This window comes from Lates calcarifer, linkage group LG9, assembly GCF_001640805.2.
Source record: "Lates calcarifer isolate ASB-BC8 linkage group LG9, TLL_Latcal_v3, whole genome shotgun sequence".
Lineage (NCBI taxonomy): Eukaryota > Metazoa > Chordata > Actinopteri > Centropomidae > Lates > Lates calcarifer.
This window is the reverse complement of record NC_066841.1, coordinates 2191110-2205668: the sequence shown is the minus strand read 5'-3', so window position 1 is coordinate 2205668 and position 14559 is coordinate 2191110. Positions and strand designations below refer to the sequence as shown.

At 41.4% G+C, this 14559-nt stretch overlaps 1 protein-coding gene across 11 annotated transcripts in view; it reads right to left on the bottom strand.

Moving 5' to 3' along the window:
• LOC108901150 (transcription factor 4) overlaps window positions 1–14559 on the bottom strand; it is a 228928-nt gene that overhangs the window by 130770 nt on the left and 83599 nt on the right. For all 11 annotated transcript variants that reach the window (XM_051072763.1, XM_018702560.2, XM_018702561.2 and 8 more), the window contains one exon: window positions 14220–14295. In XM_051072763.1, coding sequence (XP_050928720.1) covers window positions 14220–14295 — 76 coding nt within the window. The remainder of the gene's footprint in view (window positions 1–14219; window positions 14296–14559) is intronic.

Sequence of the window (14559 nt, the reverse complement as noted above, 5' to 3'; positions counted from 1 at the left end):
AAACCGTCTAATCTGTAGAGTTTTATTCTTCCTATGAATTAATGTGCACGCTCCCTCTCTCCCTCTATCGCTCTCTCTCTACTGAACTCTACATTCTCTACTATTTAAACCTGACTTAATATTGCTGCAAGATACAAATTCACTCCACATTTTAGTTCGAATATGCTTCCTTCATATATTCAAATAATGTATTAAAATCCATGGCAGGTCTAGACAATGCAACAAGTCCAACAACTTAATAACAGCTTAATGTTCCTTATTTACAAATTAAGCACTGGACTTAAAGGAAAACTCTGGTATTTTTGAACCTGGGCCTTATTTTCCCACGTTTGGGTGTAAATGATTGATAGGGACAAAAATCTTTGCTCAGATTGTTATTTTAAGTGTCTGACAACATTATAGATAGGATTCCTACAGAGACAGAGCTTTTTATTGAAGCGTAAGATCCTTTTTCTGTAACCATCGTTATATATCAGTACCAGACTCCATTGACAAAAATAGTGATTTTAGCGAGCAGAACACAGGAGCTGCTGGAATACCACTGCCTCTATTTGTTGGTTGGTTTGTGTTATTGTGTGGTACTTTTACTCATGAAAAGGCTCTGAATACTTCTTCCATCACTGAAAGTCACACAATAACACAAACACACTAACAGATGGAGGCAGCAGCATTCCAGCAGCTCCTGTGTTCTGCTCGCTAAAATCACTGCTTTTGTCAATGGAGTCTGGTATTGAAATAGAGTGATGTTTCTAGTTTAACAAAAATACCTGAGTTATCTTTTTAAGCAACCTGACCTTGATGACACTGACACTGTTAACCAGGACTACGACTGAACAAACCTGATCGAGTATGATGGGGTTTTTCAGCTACCATAGTGACGGGGCACAACAACCACATAATTACCACAAAACCTGTGAGACAGACCTGCAGATCACACTGACAGCGTGTTGTTGAATATTGTTATTATAGAAGCTGGGGACAATTACAAGCTGCTGCAGAGTGAAGAGCAAAATATCACCATTAAGCTGTGTTCAGGTGCCAAACCACAGATACTGTTATCTGTCAGTATCATCACAAACACACACACACAAATTAACTGACTTTTACAAAACTTTAGTCAGAAGTCAGAAAAAGATGCATTGTCTGAAATGGAAAACTTGTCTACTAAGTACAGGAGGAAGACATTATGTTAGTCTTTCTCTTGTTCTTTTTCCACCCACTGTTAGAGACAAAAGTATGTGTATGTGGACTGAGGAGAAAATTCACTGATTGATTAAAAATAAAAAATAAAAAAGAAGCAGATAACTTAACATTCTTCAAGAGACATGTAAAAGAAACTTCTGTCTGAGGACTTACAGTAACTACTTTTCTACCGTTCTGACCATATTGCCATTTTTCTGTCGCTATTTTTCAAGAATAGCTTCGCTAGCTAGCTATAAAGAGGAAGTAAGTTAGCACGTTAGCACTCCCATTTCCTTTGTTCCAAAGTCAATTAGTTTTTGGTTAAATGTCTGAAATAAGGTCTGTGGTTTAAACACAAGATCAAGACATTTTCAGGTTTTATTCTCCGACATAAACTCAGTCAGTAAATCCCCCGCTCCTGATGTTTGAAGCTTTTACGTGTCTTAAAAAAGGCGGTTGCTAACGAGTGTCTAAATGAGACTACAGAGGTTGTCGGAGACGTTAACATGAAAACCCATCTACTCACCAGTCCACCTTTACAGCCTCATTTTGTTTCTACTCACGCTCTTTCAAACTATCACTAACTTTCTAATAAGAAAGGCTTTTGTAGAAGAGCTCAGAGCTAAATGAAATGACCAGTTGGAAATTCGTTAGCTTAATGTTAGCTTTTTACTTCTGGAGATTGTGTTTAGGCCTCAAACATCGTAAGAGTTGTGTTCATTTGTGAAACTTATACATCTAAGATTTATATGTAAGAAAACAAATGCATCCATCCATTAGCTATACCTCCTTAAGTGAATAAAAAGCTAAAAAACATAACATGCAGAGGACGTATAAGTGCTCAAACAACCTCCATCAGTGAGGCAGGATGAGGTGTTTGCTGCCTGGGAGGCAAAAATGACTCATTATATTGAGTTTGTAGTAGTTTAACAGGTATCATTCCTTCTAGAATAAAGCTAACTTTTAAATTTTATTATTAATTAATACATTTTTAATGCAACATTTCTTTTTTCCTCTGCTCTTTCTCTTTTCGTACTCTATTTCCTCACATCCTTTCTTTCTTTATCGCTCTCTCTCTCTTTCTATCTCACTCTGCAAGCTTTTCTGTAACTTTCTGCATCAATACTTTATTCCTCCACATCTCTCTCTCTCCTCTCTGTTTATCTGTCTCTCTCTCTTTCTCACTGCCTGTCTTCCTTTCATCTCTCTCGCCATCTGCCTTCCTCCATCTCCATTTTCCTCTCTCTTTCCCCTCTCTCTCCTCGTCTCACCCTCTCTCTATGTCTCTCGCCCCTCCCGCTCGTCTCCCTAAAAACTTGGCAGTGATCCCCGTCATGTTTTTTTTTTTTTTTTTCCCTTCCACTCCTCGTTTGGGGGATTGCGAATGAATGCGATCCAATCTAGACCTCGGCTAAGAGACATGAATTTTCATTAATTACAACCTTGTCAGCAAAAGCATTATGGGAGCTGAATATGAAAATGCTAATGAGGGGAGCTCATTTGCATATTTTTCTTTGTTGGAATGTCATTAATTATTACGTTTTATGATGATGAATGCAGCTGTCGATGGCTGGCGCTCCATGCCTAATTAGCTATCAGAAAATCCTCCGATCAAAAAAATGGATAGGGATCCCAAACTTTACTTTTCATTCTACACCTCTTTCACGTCCTCTCTTTGTCACTCTATCACTGTTGTTCATTCACAGTTTTTCTTTCCATCATAAAATACACCTCCTTGCATTTATGCTCGTTCTTTCCTATTTTATTTACATCTTCTGCCTGTATTTGCTGCTGGAAATGTAATTCCCGAGGAGTCATCCAAAGGGATCAATAAAGTCCGTCTAAGTCTAAGTCTAAGTCTAAGTCATTACATCCCTCCCTTTCTCCTTGTTTCACTTTCTCTAAATTACAATTTTCTTTCTTTGCCTTCACTTTTTATCGTCTCTTCTTTCTTTTCCCCCTTTAACCACCTTCTCTGTTTCTTCCTGATTTTTGATGCTGGATTTTTTTAGCTTCCCAAGATCTAATTCTTTCAAAGGATGTGTCTTACAGTGCAATTTTGGATTGATGACCAAGTTTCTCTTGCCATTGTTGGCCTTGATCTAGCACAGCCCAGAATCACAGAGTTTACAGTGATATCAGACATAGCTCATGTAGTCGTAGTCCTGTTAGTCCTTGACCTTTAACCATTAAGTCCTTGCAGATCCTTGCTTCTTTAAGTTTTTTCTTTTAGTTCTATTTTTATACCCAGCTTCTTTAGCCCTTTAGCTTTTAGCGCTGGTGTTGTCATCTTTCAACCTTAGCTCCTTGTGTTTTCAGTCCATATTTGCTCAGTCTTACTTTTTTGTTCCTGCCACCTTTAGATATAGTCCTTCAGTTCCTTTGACCTTCAGTCATAGCTCGTGTCTCTAGCTTCTTTAGCTCCACTCCTTGGGTGTAGCTCGTTTAGCATTCTGCAGCACTAGCCTTCCATTTCTGGTCAATCATCTCTTACTAATTTCCCCTGTAGTCACAGGTCCTTTATGTCTGCTTGCTTTGGCTTACAATTATACAGGCTTAGCTTCTTTGTCCTGGGACCTTTAGCTCTATAGCACTGGTTGCCTTAGTTCCAGTTCATTTAGCCCTGATCATTTGGTTGTAGATCCTTTAATCCTAATACTTTTAGTTCTCATTATTAACCTTAGCTTCATCTTATCTGAGACATTTGGTACTTCAGTCATAGCTTCTGTTTTCCCTTGTTTGGGAGTTAGCTAGCTTGCCTAGCCCTTCAGCTACCTCAGAACTGGTTCATTATAGCGATACCTGCTCTTTAATGGTGTCTACTCTGGAAGCCTGAGTTGCACTAGACAAATCAGCTTGACAATCTCAAGCTACAAAGTGTTAGCTTGCTAGTTAGTTAGCAGGATAGCAATGACATTCTTGCTGAACAGCTAAAAGTGTAAAATTGCAGTTAGCTAATCAGATGTGTTTGTAATTATCTCTTGATTATCTGAGGAAAAATCCAATCAGATGAATCATTCATTAAATGATCAGTTTTTAATCAGAAATTTGTTGTCTCTGTCCAGTTCTGAGATGGAAAAGTTTGACAATCAGCTGACCACAGCTACTGTTGCTCACAAGCTGCGACATCCAATATGGCTACCAGAGACCACATGCTACATCACCTGAACGTCCTGTACTGGTGTCCATGTCTCTCCTCAGGTCTCCCTTTTGTTGTTCTTCTATCTCTTCTTTCTCTATTGTCCAAAAAGAGCAACAATGAGGACTTAACAAATCCCCCCCTTCCCAAAAAAAAAAAAAAAAAAAGCCACTAACGAACACCCCCCCCCCCCCCCTTCTCTCTTGGCTTAATGAATGCCAGACTTAATTAGAGCACCATGATGTCAGAGGCATTAATTATCAGTTGGCTTCGTTTCAGAAAACACACACTGTCTCTCTTTCTGTCTTTCTCCCTGTCTGTCTCTCGGCCGTAGTTTCTCTCTGCATCTCCTTTTCTTTATTCTCTTTATCTTCCTCTTGTTCTTCTTAGTTCTATCTTTTCTACGTTAACTAAGTTTGCTGTCCCTCGAGTTTAACTCTGACATTTTCTTGGCGGGAAACACAGTGACGGTTACTCCCGCAACTGCATCGGTTTGGTATCTTAGTGACTTGCTGTGCAGCCCAAGAGGGAAAAAAGAGGTACAGAAAAGGGTGTGGTGATGCAAAAATCCAGTGGTGCACTGCAATACTAGTGCCAAGAATTAGCAACGTTATGCCTGGCTCACCGCCTGCATCCTCGGAGCAGGTCAATTGCCCAGAGCACACTTATTCAGTCAAATCACACCCATGTAAACATCCCTAAAATCATGCAACCCCCTTGTTCACTTGTCTTTCCACTTTTCTTTCATGTTTATCAAATGTGTAAATCCTAATTTCTTCTCGATGTCCAAGGTAACTTCATATTGTGATGAAGTTCTCTTGGATTCCCAGTGGGTCACAATGGGGAGAGTCCTGTGTTTACGGGGGTGAAAGTAGAGAACACAATTGGCCAACACACCACATAATGTATGATAATGTATTCTTTCTGATCCCAGCCCATTTCCAAGTTCTCCACAGGTGCACCAGGTGCTCCTGGCTACAAAAATACCAAAGTGCATTTGCCCCTGGTGCACAGGGTGAGGTGCATTTGACTGCACTGTGCGCCGTACCGACAGGTTCACGAACGCAGGGCCCCTGGTGGGTAATCCATTTTGATTTACACCAGTTTTTGAAGTGGTTCTAAATCTGATACACATATGATTTGTGGCAATAACACGCCAGTCTGAATAGTCACTTTTACAAAGCATTAGTGGTTTACTGCTGATGAATTCTGAAGGACAGCTTAAAGAGCTGAAGGCGTCCAATGGATACTGACATACTACTATATTTAAGTGCTTGTTTTAAGCTGGATTCCACCAACTCCTGAGGGAAATATCTGTCTCTTTAGCTGCTAAATGCTCCACTGTGCCCACCAGCTAGTCTCTAACTGTGTGTCTACAGTTGAACAGGTAGTGTTCAGCCGCTTTATCAGAACTTGTTTGCTGAAAACTGTTTCTATGGAGAGACTGAACCAAAACAGTAAATGTGCTGCAGAACCAATACTATGAACTATCTCCTGGAAGTTGGCACTCACTACTGTTATTTTAATTAATAATGTTTTTCCTCTGCTGCTCACACACTCCTTATAGCAGCTTAGTAAGCCACTCTTTATGATTCTGGTGCCTCGGTGGAATGGACACCTGTGATGAAGGGTGGCATCAACACAATGACAATGAGTGTCTAAGCTGAAGGAAATAATAAATAAGAAGGTCCAACAGTTTCTTTTGTTTGTCTGCAAAATCTTCTCCCAACATGTTTAATCTCATCTTCTTTGTATTGACGTGCCAATGTTTGCCCCTAAGCCAAAATAATAATAAAAAATACAAACTGTGCTTCTATTTAGGTTCTTTTTTAATTGCAAAAATTCAGAAGGGGTGGATTAAAATGTTACGGGGGAGAAGAACTGAACAATAATACAGAGCCAAACGTTCGTGGACACCCACATTTGATTACTGCACATGTCAATCCAAAACAATGTGCATTAATCTGCTGCTATAATAACCTCCACTCTTCTGGGGAAGCTGTCAAGACTGAGCCACGAGATCAGTGGCACTGCAACGATTTCACGAATATTACATAGGTGAAAAAGCAATGTCATATTTTTCAAAAGGAGGTAGGTTTCTCTGAGCAGGGAGCTCAGGCAGGACCTCAAACTGTCCAACTTATGTCCTAAAAATATGTCCACAACCAGCTGTAATGGAGAGCTTCTGTATATTTGCAAGCGAGTATTTCACATTTCCGTGTTCTTCATTTGTGTTGCGTTGTACATGAAAAACCTTTACCATCATACCATGTAGAAAATTTGTGAGACAAATAATGTCAGATTTCGCAGTTTTGTTCTTATAGTGTGTGATGTGCAACGAGAGGACCAACAGAGCCACACCACACACTAACAGATTCACCACCATCAACCAGAGTCTGAACTCTCAGAACTCCAAATCTTGCAACTTTAGAATAAACAAACATGGCGGACGACGATGTCTCGTTTGTTGTGTTTCTGTCTTCAGTCAGCTTGCTTCCTAATTGGCTATCGTTCACGATGACAATCTACAAAGTGTGCTCGCCTTTCCTCAGTGTTCAACAGGATTTTCGTAAACACTGAACATGTTTAATATTTATCGGAGCAGATCGGGGAGGGTAAAATAACTCTTAATATAATAATTGAGCTGAATATCTTTAGGTGTGTATCCTGCTTAATATCCCTGCGCAAATAGAAGAATAACAATGGCAAACTGTCGAGCTGTGTTTGTGCTGCAGACTCATCAAGTTACGTTGCCATCTATTGGCCTGGCATGCATACTGCAGCGTAGGAAAAACACAAACTTCATCCCAAAGGTGTTGGATGCAGCTCAGGGCTGTGTGCAGGTCGGTCAAGTTCTCCCACACCAAAGTGGAAAAACCATTTCTTTCAGTGACATGTTGAAACAGGAAAAGACCTTCCTCTGACTGTTGCCACAGCTGGAAACACACCATTGTCTGAAATATTATTGTGTGCTGTAGCATTAAGAGCGCCGAAAAAAACACACCATGGCCCACCATTTCTGAAAACGAGGTTCTAGGTTCTTTAAGGCTGTGGATGTAGCTCCTGCCTCTCGCTCTCAGATGATAAAATACAGTTCATCTTTGGCCTCTGGGAGCCACAGTTATAACTGAAGAGCTCTGCCTCTCTCTCTCGCTCTCACAATAAACATACTGTTTCATGCTGCACATCTCTATCTCACTCTCTCTCACCTCTTCCACACAAACAAGCACTCTCTCTCTCTACCATACAAACACACACACACACACACACACCGTAGCGTGGCTGGCCAGATGGGACTCTTCCACATGACCAAGCCGATCAATCAACACTGAAGGGCCCAGGTGCTACTACGCACCATTTCACAGTCTGTCACACACACACACACACACACACACACACAAGTTGTACACACACATAGCAGCAGAGACATGCAGAGATAGAAAGATAAAGGACACACACACACACACACACACGAGGAGGAGGAGGAGGGAAAACACACACACAGTGCAACATGACTGACCCGAGCTTGGTCTCTAGAGGCCTCATCTGGATGGATGACAGAAGATGGAGAAGGAAGGTAGATAGATAGATAGATAGATAGATAGATAGATAGATAGATAGATAGATTTTAAGTCGATATGTGATTGACAGCACAACAATTTTGACGACTAATTAATCAAAATATGCCAGAGTTTAACTAACACCAGCTTCTCAAATGCGAATATTTTCTAGTTTTCCCTTTGTTTTATATTAGACTCAACACCTTGGGATTTTATGAGTGTGGGTCACACAAAACCAAAAAAATTAATATGTTAATATGTTGTTTTTCACTGTTTTCTGATCATTTACCTGCTAAGAGATCAATCAGATACTACAAAAATCATTTTAAAGATGTATTAATAATGAAAATAATCCTTGGTCACCAGCTGACCTAACCTGCTTGTCCTGGGCCTTATTTTCCCATTTTTACGTCAAAGTGTGTCCACTAAAGCACTCAGACATTATAAGTGTCTGAGAACATTATGAATATGATTCCTACAGAGTAAGATCCTTTTTGTTTAACCAGAAATATTACTTTATAACAATACCAGACTCCATTGACAAAAACAGGAATTTTACCGCGCAGAACACAGGGAGCTGCTGGAATACCACTGCCTCCATCTGTTTGTCTGTTTGTGCTATTGTGTGGTACTTTTACTTATGTAAAGTATCTGAATACTTCTTCTGCCACTGAAAGTCACACAATAACACAAACACTGACAGATCAAGGCAGTGGTACTCCAGCAGCTCCCTGTGCTAGGCTCTGTAAAATTCCTGTTTTTGTCAATGGAGTCTGGTGTGCCGCCACAAGACTAGATTTTGACCAGTTGGAGGGCCTGTGTGACCCTTTTCAAGAAGAGATAATTACCTCTGACACTTCTTCAAGGAACCTTAAAAGTGATCCCCCACCCCACCCTGATCAGGAACCTGATTCGCTCCCCGATGATGAACGTTTTACATTTCCAGCCCTCTGCCCTCTCGCCTTGACGAGACCCATTATTACTACGTGAGATCTAATTACACAGACAATTTACACGTGATACGCAGCCCCTTCAAAACAATAATATACTAAATGCTCCACAGTGGCTCGCATTGTGCGTCCGCCGGCAACGCAACTGAAGTCAGCGCGGAGCTAATCAATGCACGACATCCATTCAAACGTACTGAGAGAGTGAGACGATGGAGACAATAGAAACAAAGACGCTGAGGGCAGAGCAGGAAATAAGAGACAACGCTTTATTTTAATCTATTTCATTTATTCTTATCTGTTTTAATTCATTGTATTTACTGTTGTATTTTAGCTTTCACAGCTTTCGACTGCGTCTCATGGTCTTCATCTGGTTAATGGAGCTGGTTCAGGTCTGAGCTGTGATAACAGGTTTTCTATTTGACCCAAAGATCGTTTTTGATTTAATTAATTTTATTGTTCATCATTTAAGTCATTTATCAAAAAGCTTTCCTCTTTTCCTTTCCTCCCTTCCTATCTCCTCCCCTCTCTTCTCTCTTCCCTTCCTCCCCTCCTTTCCTCCTCTCTCCTCTTGTCTTCTCCTCTCCTCCCCTCTCTCCTCACCTCCCTTCCTCTCTCCTCCCCCCTCCTCCTCCTCTCCCTTTAAACATTCTGAGCACAGAGATCCAGACCCAGGAGGGAGAGACAGGGGGACGACCTTGGCACCACACCCAGCTGAGGTGAGGGGCTCCTGGGGTAGGAAGGGAGATGACGGGGGGTGGAGGAGGTCTGGTCTCCATGGGGAAAGGATATTCAAAAAGAGAGAGAGAGAGAGGGAGGGAGAGAGGGAGGGAGCAGAGGACAGGAAAAGGAGAGATGAAGAAGAGGAAGAGGAAGACAGAAATGATATGATGAGTCGAGTGCATGTAGTGAAGTGAAAGGAGAAAAAGACTTGAGAGAGAGACAGAAGAAAAGAGAGAGAGAGAGAGAGAGAGAGATGTATTTCTATATAAAGTGTCCAGATGTGACCTCCTCAGAGGGGGTCCAGCCTCGTGGCTCAACACTCATTAATAAGGTCACACGGAGGTGAGACAGACGGCTGACTCACTGCATTTCAACAAAAACAACAAGAGCAGGAGGAGGAGGCTCAAGATCATCAGGTTTTTATTCACTGTATGTTTTTATTTATTTCTACCTCTTTGCAATAACCTTTTCAGACCACAACTCGACAACCCCCTGCTAGAACTTACATTTCCTTAAAAAATAAAGTCACACTGAACGTGGGATTCCAGTTTTGGATGATTTCTACAGTGGCCGGACATTAAAACGTTTTCAGCCGACTAATTTATTATTGTTTCGAGTCCTGACACTGTCAATTTTTATAAGGTTTTAGCTAAAATCTTAAACCAGATGAAGGATGAAGGTCTGGATCTCAGAGGAATGATGTCCTGGTTCTCTCAAACTCCAAGAGCGTCACAGAGAACCTGTTTTATTCAGTGTTTTTACTGATTCTAATCAGCAGGTCTATTTGTTTTGAATAATTCGGCTCCCAGTAAAAACTTCCTGAATGAAGAACACTGACGGGAATCTGAACCTAAAAACAGTTAGCAACAGTTCAGCTAACAGCCTCTTACTGACATCCTGGTCTCAGAAAAACACAGATTTTTAACATGAAACTACTTTATTCAGTATTTTTACTAGTTTTAATCATCAGGTCTGTTTGTTTTAGAGGAGGAGACCTCTCAGGATAATTCAAGTCCCAGTAAAAATCTCCTGAACTATCAACACTGAACGTATCCTAACCTAAAAACAAGCTGAGCTAATGTTCTTGCCTGTGCAGAAAAGCACCAGAAAAACACTGGTTTTTCCATGAAACTGTTTTATTCAGTGTTTTTACTGATTCTAATCAGCAGGTCTGTTTGTTTTGGATAATTCGGCTCCTGGTAAAAACCACTGAAGGAATCTGAACCTAAAAACAAGCTGAGCTAACGTTAGCAGCCGCTCAGCTAACACTGAAGGAATCTGAACCCTACAAACCAACTGCCTCCGTCTCCCAGCTGGACAAACCCCGTCCTCTGTCGCGTCTCCTCGGACAAATAGTGTCTTTAAAAAGCTGCAGAAGCTGCTTTGCATCGGAATCAGACTGAAGCCCCATCAGATCGTTTATTTATAACAGAGGAGAATGTGCTTACAGGCTGAAACCACTGAGCCTCTCATTTACTATGTAGGTGACAGTTACAGTGGGGGTGAGCGGGGGAGGAAGGGGGGAGGGTAACAGGGTGGTGCACCTGCTCTGGATTGCAACTAAACACAGGTACGCACACACAACCTACACACACACATGAAAAGCTGCCTCAAAGTTCACACGTCAGCACACACACACACACACACACCCATCTACATGTACCGTCATTCATACACACATGAAAGGCAGCGTCACACACTCGTTAACAGACATGAAGACAAAAATGACGCACACACACACAGTACATTTTACACAGAAGAACACACACACATTTAACCACATGAAACGAAACACACACAAAAGCTCACGTCACACACTCAGATACCGACACAGTAACACACACACATTTATCCATCAAAGACCTATATGTAAGTGCACACAATTACACATTAAGCGCACACACATCTTCTGAGTGCTGGATCACAATGTTTTTTTCAGTGTGTGTGTGTGTGTGTGTGTGTGTGTGTGTGTGGTGGCAGATTAATCTAGTGGGGTCGCTGAGATGACACTAATCCCTTCGCTGATTATCTAGAGCATAACATCACTCTAATCCGATGGTGGGGGGGGTTAAGAAAGACAGACAAGGTTAGAGAGAGAGAGGGAGAGGGTGAGGGAGAGGGTGAGGGGGATGGAGGCTGCGTTCACACTCAACATGTTCAGGTTGGGCTCATTAAACTCAGTGTTTCTTTCCTCTTTTATCACGAGTTCACTTCAGGTGAGAGCCGAGTCTCCTGCCTGAGAATAATCTGAAACAACTACACTTAATTCACCACAAACTGCAAGGGATTATGGGTAGAACGCAGTCAAGTCCAGGACGACGGTCTTGCTCGGATGTATCAGGCGACGTGTGAGACCGTAAACCACCGTAAAATGTTACCAAAACTTTCCTTTCAGCTGACCGTAAACAGACAAGAAGCTGTAAAAAACCCAACCGAGATGCATAATGTGCGAAGACATTATCTTAATTGGAAAATGTTAAGAGTAGCTCGACTGGAAACATAAATAAAATGTTTGGAAACTCACTAGCGACATCTGTTGGTTAAAACATGGACGCACTATAAGATAACAGCAGGTGTGAGATCAGTGTTTTTTACCCTCATTGTGCATAAGAGTCACATTCAACATGTAGCAACCTTAGCTAGCTAGCTAAACAGTCAGTAACACAGATTCTTCTGTTGAGACATTTTGGGATAATGTCAAGGACGACAAAAAAAACTTAGACCTTTTTTTTCAGAAGTCCAAATGTGATGCTAACATTTGCAGCTCCATCGAGTCAACAACATGAGCACGGCATGATTTACAAAACCTGTGCAGGCCATACAAAGGTGAAGTGTTTTCAAACAGTATGTTTCAGTTTCCAAAAAGGATTAACTCATCAGTTGGGCAAACTCACCAAGCATCAAAGACTGACTCCCAAATGGGGGCTAGTAACACCCTAACAACAAGGACAACAAACAAGCAACCACCTAACAACGCATCCGCAATGAGCTAGAAAGCCACCACGTAACAATGCCTTGCTAACCACAATCACCTAAAACACCTTCACAGGAAACTATAAAGCCTTTGACAAACACTTTCAACCTCTTAGCAGCACGTTAACAACCTGTAACCACCTAATAATGCCTTAGCAACACTCTAGCAACCAACCAGTCAAAGCTACTACTGAGAATAACATCTTCGTTAGTGTGTTTTTGTTTGTACAAGAAGTCCAAACTTGATTATTTTCTGTTTACCTGTTTGTGTGGTCAACATTTGTGAAAATATATAAGGTCGGCTTAATCTCTGACGCCTACAACATGGCAACAGAACCATCACTGATGTTAATGAAAGCTCTGAGGGATTAGTTTTGATACTCAATCACCACATTTTTCCATTAGGAAGTGAAAACAGAAAAGCCGACTGACAAAGGCAACAATCTGTTTAACCAAAACAGTCACAGGTAGAAAGTGAGGAGGATGTTTTCTACAACCCTGATGGCGATGGTGAAGCTGTGTGTGCTCCATATCCCCGGCTGTCTCTGTCTCTTAGCGTTATCATTATCAAAGTAAATTGCAGCTCCTGTGTGCCAGATGAAGAATACAGTATTTCCATTTCTGACTCTGCGTCGTCTCTTCCCTCTCCTGCCTCTGCAGCTACACGCCATAATCACAACACTGTCACAACACATCGCGCACACGATGGATCATCCCAACCTCGCAACTCCGAAATTTTACATTTCTTTCATTTCCATGTATATATGTTTTCTTAGCATCCATTCATAACTTAACAAGAATTAGCTCGATTTCTACGATTCAGGGTCTCATTCTTGAAATGTTTGTGCAAACAGGATTAAAAGGACAATAAAATTCCCTGTCGAAAACACAAATCTGGATGATGTTAAAATCAGCTTTCATCCACCAAACACCTACAGTACATGGATGAACAGGAACAACATCCTCACTCATGATCATGTGGCTAAACAGGAGCTAATCCCTGCAGCCTGGTTTAGAAAATCCTGGGCGAATCACACACATACAACTATAGTTTGTCTTTTTTGTCAAAATACTGTATAATTGATTTAAAACACATGCTCACACACAAAAATATACATGAAGCACACACCTGTTTTAATGTCTCGTGCCTTTGAAATATAAAGGTTAAGATCTGATGTGATGAACATTAAAAAAACAAGAATTCAGAGAGAGAGAGCAGGTAGAGCTGACATCCTCCATATTTGATGCATCCAGTCAAAGGTAATTAAGCTCAGTGTAGTGTGTGTGTGTGTGTGTGTTTGTACATCTGCATGTGTGTGTTGTAGTGATTATATGTCTGTGTGACTGTGTGCATGCATTCATGTGTGTGTGTGAGTGAGAGAGGCAGATTATCTGTGTCAGTGGCCATTTGCTCACAACTGGCGCCACATCGGAGAGAGCCAGAGGCAGAGAGCATCATGGGTAAATGAGCGCACGCTGCCTGGCCTGGCACTCTCTCTCTCTCTCTCCGAAAGAGAGGAAGATAAAGAGGGAGGAATTGCATGGCAGATGACCTGTCTCCTCCAGTGTACGTATGTTTTGCTAACAAACACACAACGTCACATCAGAACCTAACAACGCAGTGAATCCAAACTTGAAGTAAAGTAATAACAAAACATTAATAACAACAACACACACACTCGGTTTGCACTGTACCTGCTAGCCTGGAGTTGGCGTACGGAGGTGAGAGGCTGTCGTGTGACGCCATGTACTGAGACCCATCTGCATAACTCTGGAGACAGAGACGCACAATCAAATTACTGTTACACAATTAACAGTGCTGTTAGCAATCGTATTAGCGGTAGCTTCCCCTGCAGAGAAATGAGAACCACTGGATGCCACTCATATGTCAGTTAGCTAAATATGAAGCTACAGGTAGTTAGCATAGCTTAGCATAAAAGCTGGAAACAGGGGGAAACAGCTAGCCTGTACCTGTCCAAAGCTCCAGCAACTTAACACAAGTTTTGGTAAAAGATTTAACATATTAATTGATGAA